The sequence below is a fragment of the Nicotiana tabacum genome, chromosome 11 (assembly GCF_000715075.1).
Source record: "Nicotiana tabacum cultivar K326 chromosome 11, ASM71507v2, whole genome shotgun sequence".
Lineage (NCBI taxonomy): Eukaryota > Viridiplantae > Streptophyta > Magnoliopsida > Solanales > Solanaceae > Nicotiana > Nicotiana tabacum.
Window position 1 is genome coordinate 169,352,546 of NC_134090.1, and position 19,381 is coordinate 169,371,926.

Here is a 19,381-nt window from a genome sequence, read left to right on the forward strand (position 1 = left end):
AAATAAAATTCAGAATATAATTAAAATAAATTTAGAACTTCAACTCTTCATTTTCGTATTCATGCTTCATATTTCAGTTTACAGTAACCAGTGTGTCAGTTGTGTACCTGATATTGGAAGCAAAAGAAAAAGGGAGATCAACAGAAATTCAGTAGCATACAACAACAGCAACCCCAGCAACCAGCAATGAGAAACCAGTGAAAGATTTTAAAACTCAAGATAAAAATCCAGAAACACCAACAACAATCAACGGACAGAAGCCAAGGGAATCTTTTCAGATTTGAAAGACTAATTAATGTTCAACCCTTAATTTCTGAATCCGTATATCAGAATATTTAAATTGTATATCAGGTGTATACTATTCTTCTCTTGAATTTCCAGAATGTTTTTATTTTTATTTTTTGGAGTCTTAGTATTTTCGGAATTTTTCTCTCTCTTAAAATTCAGCTCCCTTTTTTCTCTCTCCCTATTTTACTCTTCTTTTTGTTTCTGTCCTCTTTCTTCTGTATTATGTCCCCCTCTAAAAATATGATCAAGTCTCTTATATATATCTCATCCCAAACCCTTTAATCAATTAATAAAATAAACACTTTCTCCTATCAAACTCACTATCTTCCCACTCATCCCCCTTTTAATCCCACTACCTAATGTTTGTCCCCCACTACATTAAACAAATATATCAACCCCACCCCATTACATCTTGTCCCTCATGCTTAACATAAAAAATTACATTATTCCCCCACTAATTTATGTCTTGTCCCCCATTATATTAAACAATTGTTCAAATGTTTAATTCCAAAAATACCCCTCCGACCTTACTGAAATTACCAATTTACCCCTGAACGTACTACAAATTACCAAACTACCCCCATCAACTATAACCAATTCACCTAATCAATTCCAACCAAAATACAGCAAATACAATAAGACTAATTTCTAAAGAAATTCAACAACAAATCACATGAACACAGATGAATCATACAACTTCAAATTAATGGAAATAAATTAACCATATTGGGAACCAATCCTGGTTAACTTAGACCAAAAATGGATGAGCAAGGAAACAACAATATTAACAACACAATGCATGATTCAAACTAAATCAACAAATCAAAAACCAAAACAAACTCAAATTAAATTACTGGATGAACTTCAAACATGCATTAAAATCTATTTTAAACAACAAAACATGACGGATTCAAACAACAACAAAACGATTTAACAATTTATGAAAAAATACATAACAACACATGAAACAAACTGAAGAAATAATTAATTAAACTTCAATTTGAATCTAACAACATTAACTAACAATTTCACATGAGCAAACTGAAAAATTAACAAAACAATGAACACGAACAAAACAAAAATCAAACATTTACCGATTTTAGATTTGAGAATATCAAAAACAAAACATGGACAAAAGTGATACTCAAAATCCACTAATCGGATCGAAACAACGAATAACGACTGACCAACGACGAACTCGAACTATGTATGGACTGTTTTGACGACCCCAACCAAAACTCGAACAAACGACGGAGACGATCCTAAGAAGCAACTGAAGGAGATGAAGGCAGCGATGGAGCAGTAGCAGCATGCGACGAGGGAGCTGAAGAATGGCGAGGTAGCAGCTGCGTAGTTGTCCATGGCTGGACGTAGCAGGAGGCTTCGAAGACGATGAAGTGAAGCAGCAGCGATGGGGATTGTTTGGACGTAGCGAAGAAGAAGCAGTAGCAGCTGGTCGTTTGGATGGAGAAGATGAAGCAGAAGGCATCGATGGTGTTATGGTGGAGCTGGGCGTAGCAGAAGCAGCAGAAACGACGGGCTGGTCGTGAGGCGTGACTGCGTGTTGCTGGCGATGGTGAGCCGTTGGTGCATCGTTCATGGCTTCGACGACGAGGCAAGTGAAGCCTGGCAGCTCGCGCGACGAACAACAGGGTCGTTTGGTTGTTCTGTCAGTGGTGAAGTAGCCATGGCTGCTTGAGGACGACGATGGAGATATGGTGTTTAAGGACTGTGGTCGTTTGGTTTCGACGAGACGACAACGAACGTCGGGGACTGTTTTGGTTAGCAAGATGGTGGTCGTTTGGAGACGAAGCAGAAGGCGACCATGGTGATGACGAAAATAAGAGATGAAGCAGAAGCAGTCGCGGGGTTGAGGGCAGCCATGGATGTGTGTTGTTGGAGTTTGGAGAAGATGGAGAGAATGAGAGAGGGGGCGGATCTCTTTAGTTTTTTTAGGGTTTTTTTTGTTTTGTTTTGTTTTTTGAAATGCAAGATAAGGGGGTGTTGGGTCTTTGGAGTTATGGACCTGGTTGACCCGTGTGGAGATGGACCGGGTCATGGGGAAGGTTGGGTATTTTTGGGCTAGTAGCTTGAATTAGAAGAAGAGCCCAATTCCATTTTTTTGTATTTTTGCTCTCTTTTTTTCTTTTATTTTTTCTAAAACTACATTATAAAAATACTTAAATTATTATTAAGAACTAAATTAAGTTATAAAAGCGCAAATTAATTTCCAATAATAATTAACGCACAATTAAGTAATAATTAAGCATTAAATTGTACATTTGGACATTAAATGCTAAAAATGCAAAAGATGCTTATTTTTGTAATTTTCAATTTTTGTAAAACAAACTTAAATACTAACAATTGTAGAATAAAATCCTACATGCAAAATGCGATATATTTTTGTATTTTTATTAATTTAACAAATAAACATGCACAGACAAATAAAAATAATTATCCAAAAATGTCACAAAAATTCTCATAATTGCACACCAAGGATAATCATTTTATTTTGAATTTTTTGGGAGTAATTCTTTCATAGGGCAAAAATCACGTGCTTACAATGATTACCTTATGTTTTATAATGAAGATCCTATGGACATTACTTTTGTAGTACTTTTTCATTATATATAAGAGAATTAAGTGTCAAATTTTAAAGGCAGCCACAATATTTATATCTATATACATTTTTACTATGATAGTAATTTAAATTACGTGATGTATTTTGATTGACCATGAAGTTCGAGAAAGAGAAATTTTTAAATTTATAGTATAAAATAAATCATATATATTTATTTGACTATAAATTATTTTACTAATGGTAAAATAAAATTTTTTAAGTTAAATTATTTCTTAATATATAAAAAATATTTTTAGTTATTTCTTAATATATAAAAAATATTTTTAGTTATTTCTTAATATATAAAAAGTTTTAAGTTAAATATTTTTTTTTATTGAAAAGAAATGCTTCACATTATTTTTTCACAGTACGGGTTAAATGGTCTGCTTTGGGCAAGGGACAAAAGGCTGTAGTAGACCGCGAAGCACACAAATATCAAGCTATCATTACAGTTCCCATTTGTGCCGCGTATTGTGTGTGTGTGTAACAGAATATCAATCGTCGTTTTTTTCCGGTCCCGTCTCCTCGTCGGTGATCGGAGATCGCTGAGATTCTACGATGTTCAATTTCCTGAAAGGCGTCGTCAGCGGATCTGGAACAGGCCTCAAAGATCTGCCTTATAATATCGGCGAACCTTATTCCTCTGCTTGGGGCTCTTGGGTTCACTATCGTGGCACCTCCAAGGTTCGATACACAAAAATTATCTCGACGTACTTTTGATTTATTTTCTTATCCTAGCTGAAAAAATGGCTTAGCTTTTCTGTTTTCAATTTGCTACGATGATATGTGTTGTTTATTGTTGATAGTACAATCAAACCTCTCTAAAATGACATAGTTTGTCTGGACATTTTTTGGCTACTATAACGAACTGCTGTTATAGAAAACGCATAATATAAACATAACATTAAAAATCGGATCCAACAACAACAACATACCCAGTATTATCCCACAATTAAAAATCGGATCCAAAAAAAAAATTGGCTGTTGAAATGCTGTTGTAGAGGATGGTTGATATAGAGAGGCTTTTTATATATTAGATCGTGTGATAAGGACTCGTCAACGCACTCATTTAAATTTTACTACATTTTAAGAGATCTTTTAAGTAGTACTGTACTTAGCTGCTTACTTGTTCAATTTTACTACATTGCAAGAGATCTTTTAAGTAGTACATAGCTGCTTACTTGTTCTCTCCTCTTTGCTTATCGGGTTTCTCCCCCCTCTTTCCTCCTCTTCTTCTCCCCTATTCTTCCTTTCCACCTTTTCTTGAGCCGAGGGTCCGGTCCATCGGAAACAACCTCTCTACCTCTCCAGGTAGGGGTAAGGTCTGCGTACTCACTACCCTCCCCAGACCCCACCCGTGGTATTATACTGGCTACTACATTGCAAGAGATCTTTTAAGTAGTGGAGTTTTGATCCCATGTTTTTTTACTCTTCACATTGAACTTGTTCAATTTTACTACATTGTAAGAGATTTTTAAGTAGTGAGTTTTGATCCCATGTTTTTTACTCTTCACATTGAAGAGATATTCACGTAAAAATATGGTGTTTTTGATCTTTGCCTTGCTATATTTATTGTTGGTATGTGTATTGATAAAGAAATGAGCTTTGGGCCAAATTCAACCCTAGAAGTTAGCTCAAGAGATGAGGATTGCCCAAGTCATACAAAGAGACCTCCCATCCCGTGAGACTTTGACACCCCTCACGCGCTCAGGACTGGACATCTGGAGCGTGGATAATATAAAATAGGGGTCCAACACCGGGTGAACCCTCAGGGGTTGGCCTGGTGGCAATTGACTTGAGCCTTGGGGTTTGCTCCCTTTCAAGGTCTAAAGTTCGAAACCCACTGGATGCAAACAATTTCTGAGGGCCATCGGACTGGGTAAAACCTGAATTAACCATGGTGCACTTGCGGGAAACTCCTTGCCGAGGGCCTGTGCACTCCCGGGAATAGTCGGGGCTCAAAGAGACTCGGACACCCGGTGCAAATAAAAAAAAAAAAAAATAGGGGTCCAACATCGGGTAAATAATAAATTGGGATGTGTCTAGCTCCGATACCATGATAAGAAATGGAGGAGCCTAACTCAACCACAATAGCTAGATCAAGAGCTGAGGATTTCCCTAGCCATATAAAGAGACCTCTCCTCCCATGAGAGTCCGATTTGAGACTTTGACATGTACTGTGGCTGCCCATATCCGTTAGTGCTTGAGTTTTCTTGCGCTTTCGTGATTCAAATAGATTGGCGAAGTTTTGACTAGGAATTTGCTCCGGGGAGATATGGTTCTGTCGAAGAGCAAACACCATGTCCAGTGTCTCCGTCGTGAAGAGGAATGCCCTTCGTTGAAAAAAGCAGCCAATCGAGGGAATCGAGAAATGAAATGGTCCAAGTAAAGAAAAAGTTCATGAAAGGAAGCTATGAAGAGGATAGCGAAGAAGGAATTTTCATAGGGAGAACCTAGACAGTTTCTAGAAGAATCCTTTACTTTGTTGTTCATAGTAGCAGCTTGCCAAGTGGGAGAATGAGGACCGTCAGATCGAGGGTGTGAAGGCTATAATATAGAGTTGGAAGCCTTATTTTTGGGACATCCAGAAAAGCCGTCCCATTCAAGAAGCCCCTATTCTTATATACTATTCGTCTTGGTGATAGAGGCCCGAGATGATGGATAGAGTTGTAGTAGAAGACTATTTGAAGGGCTTTATAGTCAGTAGCATGCAGGATAGTTCAAGTCTCACACTTTTTTGATGAAGAAGTTCAAGTCTCACACTTACTATTTGCAAATGATACTCTAGTGTTTTTCGATAATGAATCTCAATTAACATATTTGAGACAAGTGCCACTGTGATTGCAAGCAGTTTGCACTATCCAGACTAAAGATCAATTTAAATAAGTGTGAAATTATCCAGGTGGGAGAGACTCACAACATTAAACATAGAACAACTGTTCAATTGCAGTAGGACACTTCCTATGACTTAGCTAGACTTGCACTTGCCGCTAGGTGTGTCATATAAATATTGCACATTTCATACAAATATTCTCAATTCCTTGATTTCCTTATGGCCCTTTTCACGCTTAATTAAATTTTCATAAATTTCCTATCATAAAATAATTGAATGACCTTGTTCTGATTACTCAATATTCTGAAGCAATTTATTAAGTGTATGCTTCATAGTGAGAAAATCATAATGAGAGAATAAAACATAATGAAAGAACTATCATAAATAATTGAATGATGTGGTTTATGCAGTAGAATCCTTGCCATGGAACCACAAAATTAATCCTTATATGAACGGGATTGTGACTGTAATTTGGGGGGGGGGTCCATCTTAAACATTAAAAATCGATAAAGTGTACGATGTATCATACAGTTATTTAATGTAGACATCTTACCGCTAGCCTTGTGCTATTTTGGCTTTTTTCTTTTTCAGTTTTCCAGTGTGCAAATTAATTGGTTGACATCAAGTAATTCATTTGGCTTCTCTCTTCAAACAGGATGATGGGACTCCTGTGTCAATATTTGCTCTCTCAGGAAGTAACACAAATGATGGACATCTAGCTGCTGGTCGGAATGGAGTAAAGAGACTTCGTACAGTAAGCTAATTATTGTTTGTAAATTAAGAGTTTGTAATCAGAGTATTACTTCTCATTTTTAGCTTAAGGACATAGTTCTATTCTAATTATTGGAGTCCTTCATGCTAACTTTTTCTCCTTTTGTTTTTTCAGGTTAGGCATCCAAATATTTTGTCATTTCTTCACAGCACTGAAGCTGAAAATTTTGATGGTTCTACTACTAAGGTTACCATCTATATTGTTACTGAACCTGTCATGCCACTCTCTGAAAAGCTTAAGGAATTAGGATTAAAAGGTACCCAGAGGTATGAATTTACCAAGGCTCATTGACTTCTGAACATTCTATGCTTAAAAAGATTGATTACATGACTTACTTGAATTACAATAATAGTAGCATGTAATTTTTGAATTTTGAGCAGCTGTTGTGTCAAATGTGTAATCTTCAACTTTTATTGCATATAATATTTCATAGCTTCCAGAGGTGCAACCTGAAATTAGTGTGCTTTCATATTTATTTTCCAGAATTTGGCATCTATAGTCCATTATAAGGCATCAAATTCTTTTTCTGAAGAACGGCCCGAAGACTTCGGTCTAGTAGTAATAGCGCATCACGTGGTGTGTGGATTAGGGTGCAACAAGCAGACCTTCAATTAATCCGACCATCACTAAGAAACTCTCATAGAATCAAAAAAGTAGAAAACAACTTTTGGAAATGCCATTAGTTGAGATCTAGAATTCCTCACGTATAATAAATGCTGTTTGTTAAACACTGCATCTCGTCAGCACTAAAATTGTTCTTATCCCAAAAAACGATAGTGTGCAGGACGGGTAGTTCCCTACAAATCCAACAATGTTAACTCATTGACATGAATCAAGAACATCTAAATGAAAGCCCCCCTTTGCTAGAACTCATGTAGAGCTTTCTTCCAAATAAAGACTTGTAATGCTATATGTACTTAAATCCAAAATTAACAACTTACATACTAAACAAATGATTAACACTTGATCTGAAATACAACATGGCTGCATAAGTAAAAACCAAATTCAATAGGATGACAAACTTTTTGTCAACCATAATACCTGCATTTGGTGATTTCAAGTCAAGCTGTTAGAGAAATTAACATGTAGCTAAGCATAAAAGGAGAATTGGCCAACATATTAGCTAACAAATTCGCAAACCTCGCTCGGGGCAATTGAGCATTTAGTTACCAGCTGAGTTTCTTTATCTTTAATTTAAAAATTAACTGCACCCAAACGAGGACTCTTTTTTATTCACCAATGTAAATATTTTTAGTAACTTTAAGCACAATCAGGTAAGAAGAGCAAAAATGTTACCTGGTAGAATGTTTCTAGAAATGTTTCCACTCTCGTCTGTCTGATTTATGTCTTTGTGGCCGCGAAAAGTCGTGTATCCTAGATCCCATTCTCAACCAAGTTAACGCTGAATTGCCATTTTTTAGGTTCCCATCTTCATCCAAGTTCAGTGGATCTCGTCCTAACAACTATCGGCATTTCTGATCTGCCAACTACTGCTCTCTACCATCAATTGGTAGTCCTATTAGAAAAAAAAAACGTCATCTAATCCTAGATTTGTTGTTTCCGTTTATTGTTGGGGCTTGTTGGTCATTGTCATATTGATTAAGCAACATTTCCACAAGGTTCTTATTACTCCTAAGCTTCTGTGGTATAGAAGAAGAATACCTTTAAAGACAGCTAAGTGAGACACACTCGTTAACTCTTTCGTCAAGGGTCCATGATGCAAGTGTCTCAGTTTTATCTGGAACTGAACCAAACAGCATCTGCAAGAGAGGGAGGGAGGGAGTTAGTCCAAAACCAAGGAGGAGGAAGAAGGGGCAGAAATAAACCGGAATCAACTCTCTTTATTTCAATAGAAAATTGGAGATTAGACCTAGTTATTTAGTTCTCCTCACTCCCCTCGAAAATTGGTTCTTTCAAGAAAGGGCATCTCTTTACCATGTCATATCATGTTGATCTATCTTGTTCTTGCTCTGCTTATTTTCTTTTGAAGGGACACGTTGAAAGGGTGCGTACACTGTTGGTTTCGAAAACCAAATTCTAGTAATTCACGACCAGAATCTTGCCAAATAATTAAACCATTGTCACAAAATTTCAGCTCTTGAAGGCTGAAGGTACTAGGCAACTAAGAAAATTGAGCTTACATTACCTGGTCGGCAGGAAGAGAAAACTGATGCAAAATCGCAAACTCAAATATAAAAAAAAGGCTTCAGAAGAACCTTGCAATTTGAGGTCTAGAAAGTAGAAAGAGTCTTTCAAGCCAGAATTATATGATTAACCTCTCCCTTCCACCGGCTTACTCCATAAGATCTAGCCCTTTCCCCAGAAAACCATCCATTATTTACTATCCAGTTTGTGAACTATGTAGCATGAGTAAGGGAGATGATTGGGCCTAGGCTTGGCATAATAGTAATATGGTAGGAGAGAAAAGATACAATGAGGCAATGATAAATTAAACATTCATTAAAAGTTCCAATCAATGTCATTCCTTCTATATCTCAAATTGAATTACTGGGCTCTCCTTCCTTTTGCAATTCCTTGGTGTATCTAGATATTACTTTAGCGTCCTGTCTTTGAAGATATGCTGTAGTTTTCAGAACTTATGTTTTAATTTATACCTTATTTGATGACGGCAGGGACGAATATTATGCCTGGGGGTTGCATCGAATAGCCAAAGCTGTGAGCTTCTTAAATAACGATTGCAAACTTGTAAGTATGCTTTTGATTAAATTTCATTCGTTCCCTATATCGAAGGAGTGCATCTATGGGAGCTACTTTCTGAGAAAGTGGAAGTTCTGATATTAGGATAAAGGTAAAATATTGCAGCAGGGATCTGTTTATTGATGCTTCTTATGAATATCTAAATGGTTGAGCCATATTGAGTATTTACGCTGTACATTGAGGTTATGATACAAGTTGGATTCTTAGCTTTATTATACATTCCTTGATGCATCCAAATGCTGAAGAGCTCTTCAAGGCCTCATGAAGCCTGAAATATTATTCTTTCATCCGTGGTGAAAGCTTCATCTAATTAAACTAGACTTGGATTTGATCCTTTGGACATAGTGATTAGGCGAAATTAATTGTGTTTATTTGATGTATCTGTTTCTTTTTTCTTACTGGTAGCTTTTGAGGTCATTTAATAATCTTCTGCTTGCAAACTTTACTGGATCACTTGAATATTTGATGGATTATTTTGAGTTGCATTTTTACTAGTGCAGGTTCATGGGAATGTTTGTCTGGCTAGTGTTGTTGTCACACAAACTCTGGACTGGAAGTTGCACGCCTTTGATGTACTTTCTGAGTTTGATGGACACAATGAATCTTCTGTTGGACCAATGCTGGTAAACTATGATTCTGAATTAACTCACTGCAACATTCCTTTCACTTTTTATGCCATACCAAACCTCGTCTTTAACTATGAATCACAGGGTGGGCAACTCAAAATTTTTATTGGATCTCTGTATATAGCATTGAAAGAAAAGATAGGATAAATAGAAACCTAATTTCTGTTTCTTCAAGCATACAACATGATGAACTAATTATCCTTGAAAGTTTTTCTTTTAATTCCTCTTTTAGCATAACTGTATTTTCCTTAGAGGATTCATACAGTCGAGTCAACTGATTTGGGATTGAGGTGCAGTTGATTGATTGGTTGATGCTATTCTTCAGTATCTCATTCTTCACTGTTGTTTTCATTTTTTCCTTTGTCACACAGCAATTCAAGTTCATTCTGTGTTTATTTGTGTGCAGCAATATGATTGGCTTATTGGTGCACAATACAAATCAATGGAACTGCTGAAGTCTGACTGGACGACAATCAGAAAATCTCCACCTTGGGCCACAGATTCTTGGGGTTTGGGTAAGTATTTTGTGATTAATTGTCATTATTATTGAATGGTAATAGAATGATAAAACTAAAAAGTTTTGGCTCTCTACTTTCTGAGGTTCCACTTTTCTGATATTGGAATATAGGTTGCAGTTATGAACCTTACCATGCTACCAAGAGCGTAGAAAAAACTAAAATGTTTTAAACGTTCAGCATTTCCTCGGCTCATGAAATGATTGCTTCTGCTGTACCTCCTTTCTTAGATATAGTCATTCTGATGCTTGAGTATTTATTATGGAGTCACCATTTTCTGAATGCAAAATGGACAAGAGAGCTTTTCGCTTATCTATCAAATGCTCCAGAGTTCTTAAATGTTCTTTTTCAACTGCAAATTAATCTTTTGATGCTGTGAAATTGCTAGGCTGTCTTATCTATGAACTGTTTTCTGGTACCAAGTTGAGCAAAACAGAGGAGCTGCGCAATACTGCTTCTATTCCAAAGGTGTGCTGCAAAATTCATTGATTGATTTGCTTCTCTTTAGCACCTGTCTGGTTATACTCTTCTTATCTTCCAGTGCATTTTGAAAAATTCATTTCATTTGCAATTGGCTTATTTTCCTGTCTCACAGTCTCTACTTCCAGATTATCAGCGTCTCTTGAGCTCTATGCCTGCTCGCAGGTTGAATTCATCAAAGCTTCTCGAAAATAGTGGTAGTATTTCTTGTTCAATTTTATTTTTTGTATCTTATTTATGTTCTCAAGCTGTCCAAGCTCCGTACATCATATGATTAATACTCATCTCATATTCTACTGTTAAACTGTTGTTTTCTCATTGAATTTAGTGATTGTGGGTATTAATTTCAATAAGTTCTAGTCTTCTAGTAGCAGATATGAGCTCAATGTATGTTTGAAAATGTATTTTATCACCATCTGCCTGTGGTCCATGTTTCAATCCAAGGACTCGATGCTGAAGTGGGTTTTACTCTCCACAAATAGCTAATCATTGCTCATCTAGGATAATTCAGGCAAAGCTTTTTTAATGTGTTTTTTGTACTATTTTACGATTTTCTTTTTCCTCCTTATCTTCCTACAACCCATGAACAAGAAGAGGTCATTATCTCTCGTTGCTTTTATGAACCAGTTTTATTTATTGTGATATATTCGTATGTCAGAATGATTCGGGATTCTGTAACATGCTAATCATGACAGTCTTAGCCTCCAATTGATGTCTACTCCAATGAAGATAATCATGTCAATTTTCTGTATTTTGCTTTTGTAATTTCTGGTCTAGTCTAATTTGGTATATTTACCCCTCACAAAGGCTTTGCCTTCTATAACTTTATCTTATACCTGGTTGCATGCTAGTTTATTAATTTATATTGATGCACCTCTTGCTTGGTGAATCAGGATGAATCAAACAGGTAGCCTTTTGGCAGAACTAAATGAAAGTTGAATTATAACTTACACATTCGTCATACATATATATATATATAATTATATATCCTTGTGTATATCTTACGTTCCCTAGTTTTCTGTACCCTCCATAGGGTTGTATGTCTTCTATGAACTTTAATCTATCTGAATCAGATCAAGCCATTTTGACCTCACTTTGTGGAATTCATTATGTGGAGCTAATGCTTGAGTCCCTCTTATTAATCTGATGGTGCTTCCATTGCTCATTTTTCATGGCATATTCTTGCTTTTACTCTTCTAGGATTTTCTAATTATCAGTTTATCACCCTGGATTATCTAGTCTTGTTTCTTCTCTTTTTACCTGACTTGAAGTGGTAGTATTTCTACTCTGTCCAATGTATCTTTCACTTGCTGGATCTCCACTAAAGGTGCTAATCATGCATTGGCAGAATATTTCTACAATAAGTTGGTGGAGACCATTCAATTCATGGAAATACTTAATCTTAAGGATAGTGTAGAAAAGGACACTTTCTTCCGTAAGCTTCCAAATCTAGCAGAGCAACTTCCTCGAGAAATCGTGCTGAAGAAGGTGACCTTTTTTCTTCCATAAAAAATTCGAGTTTGTTAAATAAAGCAAATAGAAAAATTTTCTCAAAATAAATAAATGAATTAATTAATAGAGGAAATATAATATCTTCTCTTTGCAGTTACTTCCTCTGCTGGCTTCTGCATTAGAATTTGGTTCAGCTGCTGCTCCTGCTTTAACGGCGCTGTTGAAAATGGGTTCTTGGCTTTCAACAGATGAGTTCAGTGTCAAGGTTGAACTTTTTTCTCGCTCTTCCCTTTTCCCTTTTCCCAACATTATGTACTTTTTACATCCAGCACAGTGATCACATCTTTTTGGTGTTACGTTTCTGTTTTAACTTATAATTTGAACCGTGTGCATCTATAATAGGTACTGCCTACGATCATAAAACTTTTTGCCTCCAATGATCGGGCTATCCGAGTTGGTCTTCTGCAGCACATTGATCAATATGGGGAGTCATTATCTGCACAAGTTGTTGAGCAGGTGTGGAAGTATTAGATGAATTATGGCTTTTTTTTTTTCCAAGAGCAGAATTATTCTTACTTGAAGGGACACCCTTAATAAGTAAGAAATTCTTTGCACTTTGATGGTCAAATTTCCTGACAAAGCTTTTAATCAGGTTTATGCTCATGTGGCTACTGGGTTCTCTGACACATCTGCTTTTCTTCGGGAGTTGACACTCAAATCTATGCTTGTATTGGCTCCTAAGGTGCGTACATCCTGCATATAGGTCTTGCACTTTTGTTCTAGCATATAAGCACAAATATCCAGTAAGTTGACCTAGCTGTGCGGCGCTTAACTGTATACTTGAACTAGAACATGCCACTGTACTTATGTTTTGACTTTCTGGAAGTCTGATTACTGATGTTCTATATGCACTGATAAATTTCTTAGCATTTACATGTTATGTTATAGTGCTTATTGTTTCTTAGATTGGTCATCTGTGAACAATATCGTGCTTCATAGTGGTTGAGTAGTTCCATATAGTGTTACTGTTAATTCCTAGTATCACGCTAACTAATGTATTTCCAAAATTTATTGCAGCTCTCACATCGCACGATATCGGGATCTTTGTTGAAATATCTCTCTAAACTACAGGTGTGAAGCGTACAGGGAAAACTGCTAGTCTTCCTTTTTGTGCTTTAATTCGTTGCTTGATAGTGTTTGAAATATCTGTTCAAGCAACAGGCATGTGTCATAATGCAAAGCTTATTCTTCTTGTCCAGGCTTATTTATTTGCTTCTTAGTTTTTGCTCTTCTATATGTGGTGTATGTAGGTTGATGAAGAAGCGGCAATTAGAACAAACACTACTATATTGCTTGGAAATATTGCCAGTTACCTTAATGAGGGAGTAAGGAACTGTGTCTTGATTCTCATACCGCTCCAGAATTTAAATAAGTGACAATATTTCAATGCCTACTGGCTTTTTACTGATGAAGGAGTTTAAAATAGATCCTATCCATCCCAAGATGTGTTTTACTTCTAACATGATAATTTTAATGGAATTTTCTGCCTACAGACAAGGAAAAGGGTGCTAATAAATGCGTTCACTGTTCGTGCCTTGCGCGATACATTTTCACCTGCCCGAGCAGCAGGTAGCACCATATATGCTTTGCATTCAACCTTTTTCTTTGACAAGCTAATGATAATATTTTTGAGTTTAATTTTTTCTAGAGATTCTTTATTGATCTTTTCCAGATTCCTTTGGTTGTCTCTGCTTTCTCTTCCCTTTTTAATCCTTGTTCCTCTCTCTGTAATGATGGATGTAAATTTTAATATGGCGGCAGGTGTCATGGCTTTGTGTGCTACCAGCTCTTACTATGATGTGACTGAGATTGCAACCCGCATTTTACCCAATATAGTTGTACTTACCATTGATCCCGACAGGTATTCTTTTCTTAAAGTTGCATTTACTGCTGTGTGGTTATGTTCCACACTAGATTTATAAGGACATCCAAATGGGTTCATAAAAGTCTTGGTTACTCCACATATTGCGCTTTAAGCTCTTCCATTAGATGCTCAGGTTCTTTCATATAGTATCATAGTCAACTTTTATTAATCATGCTTTTACACCCTTAAGTCCCCATTAAAGTCCATACTTGAAACTAGGTCGAGTTATACTTGCAGGAAACTGTTATATAATATCAAATCGCACATTGGTATATAAAGACCCTTAGATGAATTTACAAAGATCTTGAACTACTTCATCCATTGACTAAAATGCTCTAGGGCTACAAAGATACTTATCAAATCCAGTGTTGTCAAAGGCGCGCTTAAAGCACGCTTAAGCCTTGAAGCGAGGCTCAAAACATGTTGAGCGCTTCGCCTTGCTTTGAGGGTGCTTCAGTGTCGCATCAAGGCTCTAAGACATACTTTTTCTTGCCAATGAGTGCATCTTGAAAAGGCAACACTGGACAATTGATATTTCATTTTATCGTAATTCTTTTTCAATTTTTCTGTTTGTATGTGTTATTCATGCTTATAGTTATTGGTCTTGGACTACATATATATAATTTTTACTTTTCTCCAGTTGCGCCTTTTTTCGTTAAAGCCCACGCTTTATTTGCGCTTTGCGCTTAAAGCCCCAACGGACCTTAGAGCTTTTTTGCGCTTTTCGCCTTTGATAACACTGACTTGTCCTTGACAAGGACGTAGGATATCTGGTTTCACATGGAATCAGTTTATGCTAGTTTTGAGAACATTTCTTTCCGGGATTACTTTACAACTATGCCTCAATCACTAGTTGGGGTCAGCTATATGAATCGTCACTATCCATTTTGCTGCGTTTGAACTCGTTTCTTTCCAATATTCAGAAAATGCCACTTTCTGGGGTTACTTTAGCTCTTATAAAAATTAAGAAGTTTTTAAGCTTTGCTGTTACTGATACAATCACAGTTAAGGAGCTTGCATTAGCAAATAGATTAGCGTCAATGCACTTGGACTCCATGCCGTTGGTCCTCTGTGATTTAGATGAATTGAACTTTCGTGTTAGTAGTAGGCCTTATTTTTTTTTGATTGGTAATAGTAGGCCTCAGTTTAGGCTATCGGACAGCTATGAGTGCCGGAATCCTCATGGTTGTTAGTTCGATGGATGCTTAGGCTGACAGATTCAGCTATCAAGCATTGCATGTTAATGGTTTCAAATATTATGAGTTCCTTCGCTGTCTGGATAATTTATGTGCATTTCTAAATCTTTAAATCTTTCAAAAAGTAAGAATGTTTGTAGTTGTTAGAAACTTTAGGTTTCATTATTTTGTGGAGCCTATTGCTCGTCATAGTGCGAATGTCAAACTCAATTTACAGATAGAAGATCGTGGTAATCCACATATCTGCCATTTGTACTGTTTGTTTGGAATCTTTCCCCTTCCAAAATGGAATCCAAGATAATGCATTTTGTTTGTTTGGCTGGGTTTTGTTCTTAGTTTCTGTGCTTTTGTGTTTGAGTCGCTTTGTTGTTTGGAGCGGATTAGTTGTTATGCTTGGTTGGAAAAGTTGTTCTGATTATCTCTGCGCATATATGCTCTTTCATCACTTGTTTCTTTTCAATGAACAGTGATGTTCAATCAAACGCATTCCAAGCAGTTGATCAGTTTTTGCAATTAGTCAAGCAGCACCATGAGAAGGTATTAATGTATTCTTTTAAAAAATATTCACTTGCACATTAGATGTCCCAGATTTAGCCTTGAGTTGAAAAGCTTATTTTTGTGATGTTGTGTTGCAGCTTGAGAAAAAATGTTTTCACCTTTTCATAAAACTTGGGGATTATTTGGCATAACTGAAAAGAGAAGGAAAAAAGAAGAAGCTTCTTTTCCACTTTGACATTATAAAACTTGGATGATATGTGGCATGACTATACTCTAGTCCTGTTAAAAGAAGCTGTGTCTTTCTTTCTTGTTAATGACCATAAACTGATGAGCAGGAAGTAGAGTTCTGCCACTTCTTGGGTGCCCTTCCCGGCTTATTAACTTTAAAATTAAGTAGCTTCTCATGAATTTTTTCGTATTTCGGAATACTCAACACGCATATTTTTATGTCGGATTAGAAATGAACATTTACGCCCTTCGCTGTATTTTGTATAAAATGTAGTGATGGACTGATATTGGAGCCATTAAGAATGAAGGATATACTTTTGTCACGTAAATATATTAACATTCCAAAAGTTCTCATACAATTTTCTGGCTTTCAGCATGCCACGTCATTCTTATAAGAGCATGCCTTTAAGGGTAAAATGGAAACATAAAAAATTAAAGAGTACCCAATTGTGGAAATGTGTCAATCTTTTCAGAACAGACCAAAAAAGAAAGCGTCATATAAAATGGAACGTAGGCCGGAGGGAGCATGTACTTTTTCTGTTCATAGTTCACAACTGGGTGCTCGCCCTCTTTTATATATATGTATATATAAGAAAGATTGTTGAGACAGATAAAATGTATTTACATACCAAACGTTTCCTTAAAAATTTTGTGGTATTCGGCATGTCATGTCATAGTTTTCAGCATGTCATGTAAGTATGACATGTGCTCTCAGTTGTGCTCTCTTGCCCTTCCCCTGTGAATTTTGTGCCCTCATTTGTGTTTTGTCCTCTCTAGACTAGCACTGGAGATACCAGCACTGCAAGCATGGGAACTTCTTCAATGCCTGGAAATGCGAGTTTGCTAGGGTATGTAAAGATTTGAGCAATTTTTATGTGGTCATTTTGCTGCTATTGTAAAATAATTGCTATATGTTGCATTTCAGCAAGCAGCTGCAACATAATCATTTTTATCGTCAGTTCCATTCGTTCGCTAAGCTTTATCTGAATTTGACTATAGTTATCTCAGAATTTCCGTTAACTTGTCATGATGTGAAAATTTAAAGGGTGTTAAAAAGCATTAAAATATTGCCATCTTTGAATTAATACTAAAGAATATTGTGAAGAATTGTTGAAGTATGCATACATTGGGGAGCTATATCGTTTACCCTTTTCATTCTTCAGTTTTTCAAATTCCTGTAAGTTTTCAATAATATGGCCTGAATCTCATATTGCAGTTGGGCTATGAGCTCGTTGACTCTTAAAGGCGGTAAATCCTCTGAGCAGAGTCCAAATGCTCCAGCTAGTTCAACTGTGCCTCTTACTTCTGCAGCCCCCGATGCTAGCTCAAGTACGCATCTTACAAATTCATTTATTTTGCATTTTGCTTCGGGAGTTGGTTGATAATGAATGATTAAGTGTTGCTTTGTTCAAATATTAATCATATGCCTACGAGGATGAACTCATCTCCAGCTTGATACTGGTTTTCTCCAAATAATAAACATTTGCAGATAGTTCGGGTATAACACCAATTCATGTAAGTTCTAGCAACGATATGACAGATCAGCCTGTGCCATTATCCCCAACATCAACTGATGGATGGGGAGAACTTGAAAATGGAATTCATGAAGGTCATGACAATGATAAAGATGGTTGGGATGACATCGAGCCCCACGAAGAGCCAAAACCGTCTCCCTCTCTAGCAAATATCCAAGCCGCTCAAAGACGTCCCGTCTCTCAACCAAAATCGCAAGGTAATGACGATGTCTATTAAACTATGTGTTCCAGTAGACGCTTACGTTCCTGGACAGTAAGCAGGGAAGTCACGGTTCATTTACATGTATAACTGAAAGATACACACACATATACAAACAACAACGACCCATTAAAATCTCACAAAGTGGGGTCTGGGGAGGGTAGTATGTAGACCTTACCCCTACCCGGATGGGGCAGAGAGGCTATTTCCAATAGACCTTCGGCTCAGGAAGATCACACACATATACAAAGTAAATTCAAAATTGGATAAGGGTGATGAACAAGGAGATTCTATCACTGCTAGAAGTCTTCATTGTATCATCAGTGATAATGCCCATCAGAGACTCACATTTAACTAAATCTCGAAATCCTCTTTTCCCCTTCAAAAAAATGGCAATCCATTACAAGTAACAAAACTAGGAAAAAACTTGAAACAAATTACTTATGTGGCTATTAGATCAGTCTAATTTCTATATTGTTTTTCTTTCCTGAGTCTTTATGATATTTGCTTCAGTTACAGGTTTGCGAGGAAGCATCACACCAAAGGTAACCAAAAATGAAGACGATGACCTGTGGGGATCTGTACCTGCTTCTGCTCCTGCTCCAAGAACTAGTTCTCAGCCATCAAGCTCTAGAGCAAGTAGACCAGTTGATGATGATGACCCGTGGGGTGCCATAGCTGCCCCAGCTCCTTCATCGAAGCCTTTGAATGTGAAAAAAGGCGGAGCACTTGATGATAATGATCCTTGGGCTGCTATTGCAGCTCCTGTACCAACTGCTAAAGCCAGACCTTCAATTGGCCGAGGCCGAGGAAACAAACCTACGGTTCCTAAATTGGGTGCCCAAAGAATAAACCGAACATCATCTGGAATGTAGATTACAAAATCAAAACTAGGCTCAACACTGAATGAAGAGTTCACGAGTCCTGTAAATTTTACCCTCATCAGGTGAGTAAAAGTTGTAACTGAAATATAATTGAGAGTTGTATTTATTTTTTCCCTTAGTTTGAACACTGTATTTTTTACGCAAATTCATTGAGGCTCGCGGAAGTCATTACATGCGATTTCAATTTGAATTAGCAAAATTTTGTATTTTTTTATCAGTTGCAACGCAAAGTAAGAGTGTATTAACAATATACTCGAACAATATCAAGTTATCAACTAAATGTTAAAGTACCTTAAGTTGGGGTGCTCATTGTACATTCAGTAAATATGAACTTTCTGAAAAGTTAGACTTTAGGGTTTAGACAGGGGAAGAAAAGGATGTAAACAATGCGTCAACTTCTACATATTTTTTTATCAATTCCAACTTAAAATATTCCCTTTTTCAACTTCAACCATGTATTGACAAAATGGCTGCTAAAACTTATGTGTGAATGAACGATGTATTCTACTAACCAAAGCTTATTGCAATTTTTAATTTCCAATTCAAACTCAACCACCCATGTGAATGCTATTCTTATTATTTAGTCCAATTGGAATAGACTGTTTTTAACGGA

General features: G+C 36.6%; 1 protein-coding gene across 2 annotated transcripts; it reads left to right on the forward strand.

Moving 5' to 3' along the window:
- The first annotated feature begins 3,241 nt into the window (after positions 1–3,241).
- LOC107775592 (uncharacterized) lies at positions 3,242–18,967 on the forward strand. 2 transcript variants are annotated; one of them, XM_016595341.2, is made up of 21 exons: positions 3,242–3,592; positions 6,397–6,495; positions 6,628–6,779; positions 9,147–9,219; positions 9,732–9,854; positions 10,264–10,372; positions 10,761–10,840; positions 10,968–11,049; positions 12,201–12,340; positions 12,459–12,569; positions 12,707–12,820; positions 12,957–13,046; positions 13,382–13,435; positions 13,615–13,689; positions 13,858–13,933; positions 14,126–14,225; positions 15,892–15,961; positions 16,928–16,998; positions 17,367–17,479; positions 17,640–17,882; positions 18,398–18,967. In XM_016595341.2, the coding sequence occupies exons 1-21, from the start codon at positions 3,467–3,469 to the stop codon at positions 18,757–18,759; spliced, it is 2,463 nt and encodes an 820-aa protein (XP_016450827.1). In that variant the 5' UTR covers positions 3,242–3,466; the 3' UTR covers positions 18,760–18,967. The 2 variants fall into 2 exon arrangements, with proteins under 2 accessions (XP_016450827.1, XP_016450828.1); XM_016595342.2 differs by having other exon boundaries at positions 18,404–18,967.
- The last annotated feature ends 414 nt before the right edge of the window (positions 18,968–19,381 follow it).

Bases quoted from the DNA above. Each gene is read 5' to 3' on its own strand.
- LOC107775592 (XM_016595341.2), top strand. From the start codon at position 3,467: ATGTTCAATTTCCTGAAAGGCGTCGTCAGCGGATCTGGAACAGGCCTC. The intron at 9,220-9,731 runs GTAAGTATGCTT...TTACTAGTGCAG, and splicing joins TAAATAACGATTGCAAACTT to GTTCATGGGAATGTTTGTCT. The intron at 13,934-14,125 runs GTAGCACCATAT...ATATGGCGGCAG, and splicing joins TTCACCTGCCCGAGCAGCAG to GTGTCATGGCTTTGTGTGCT.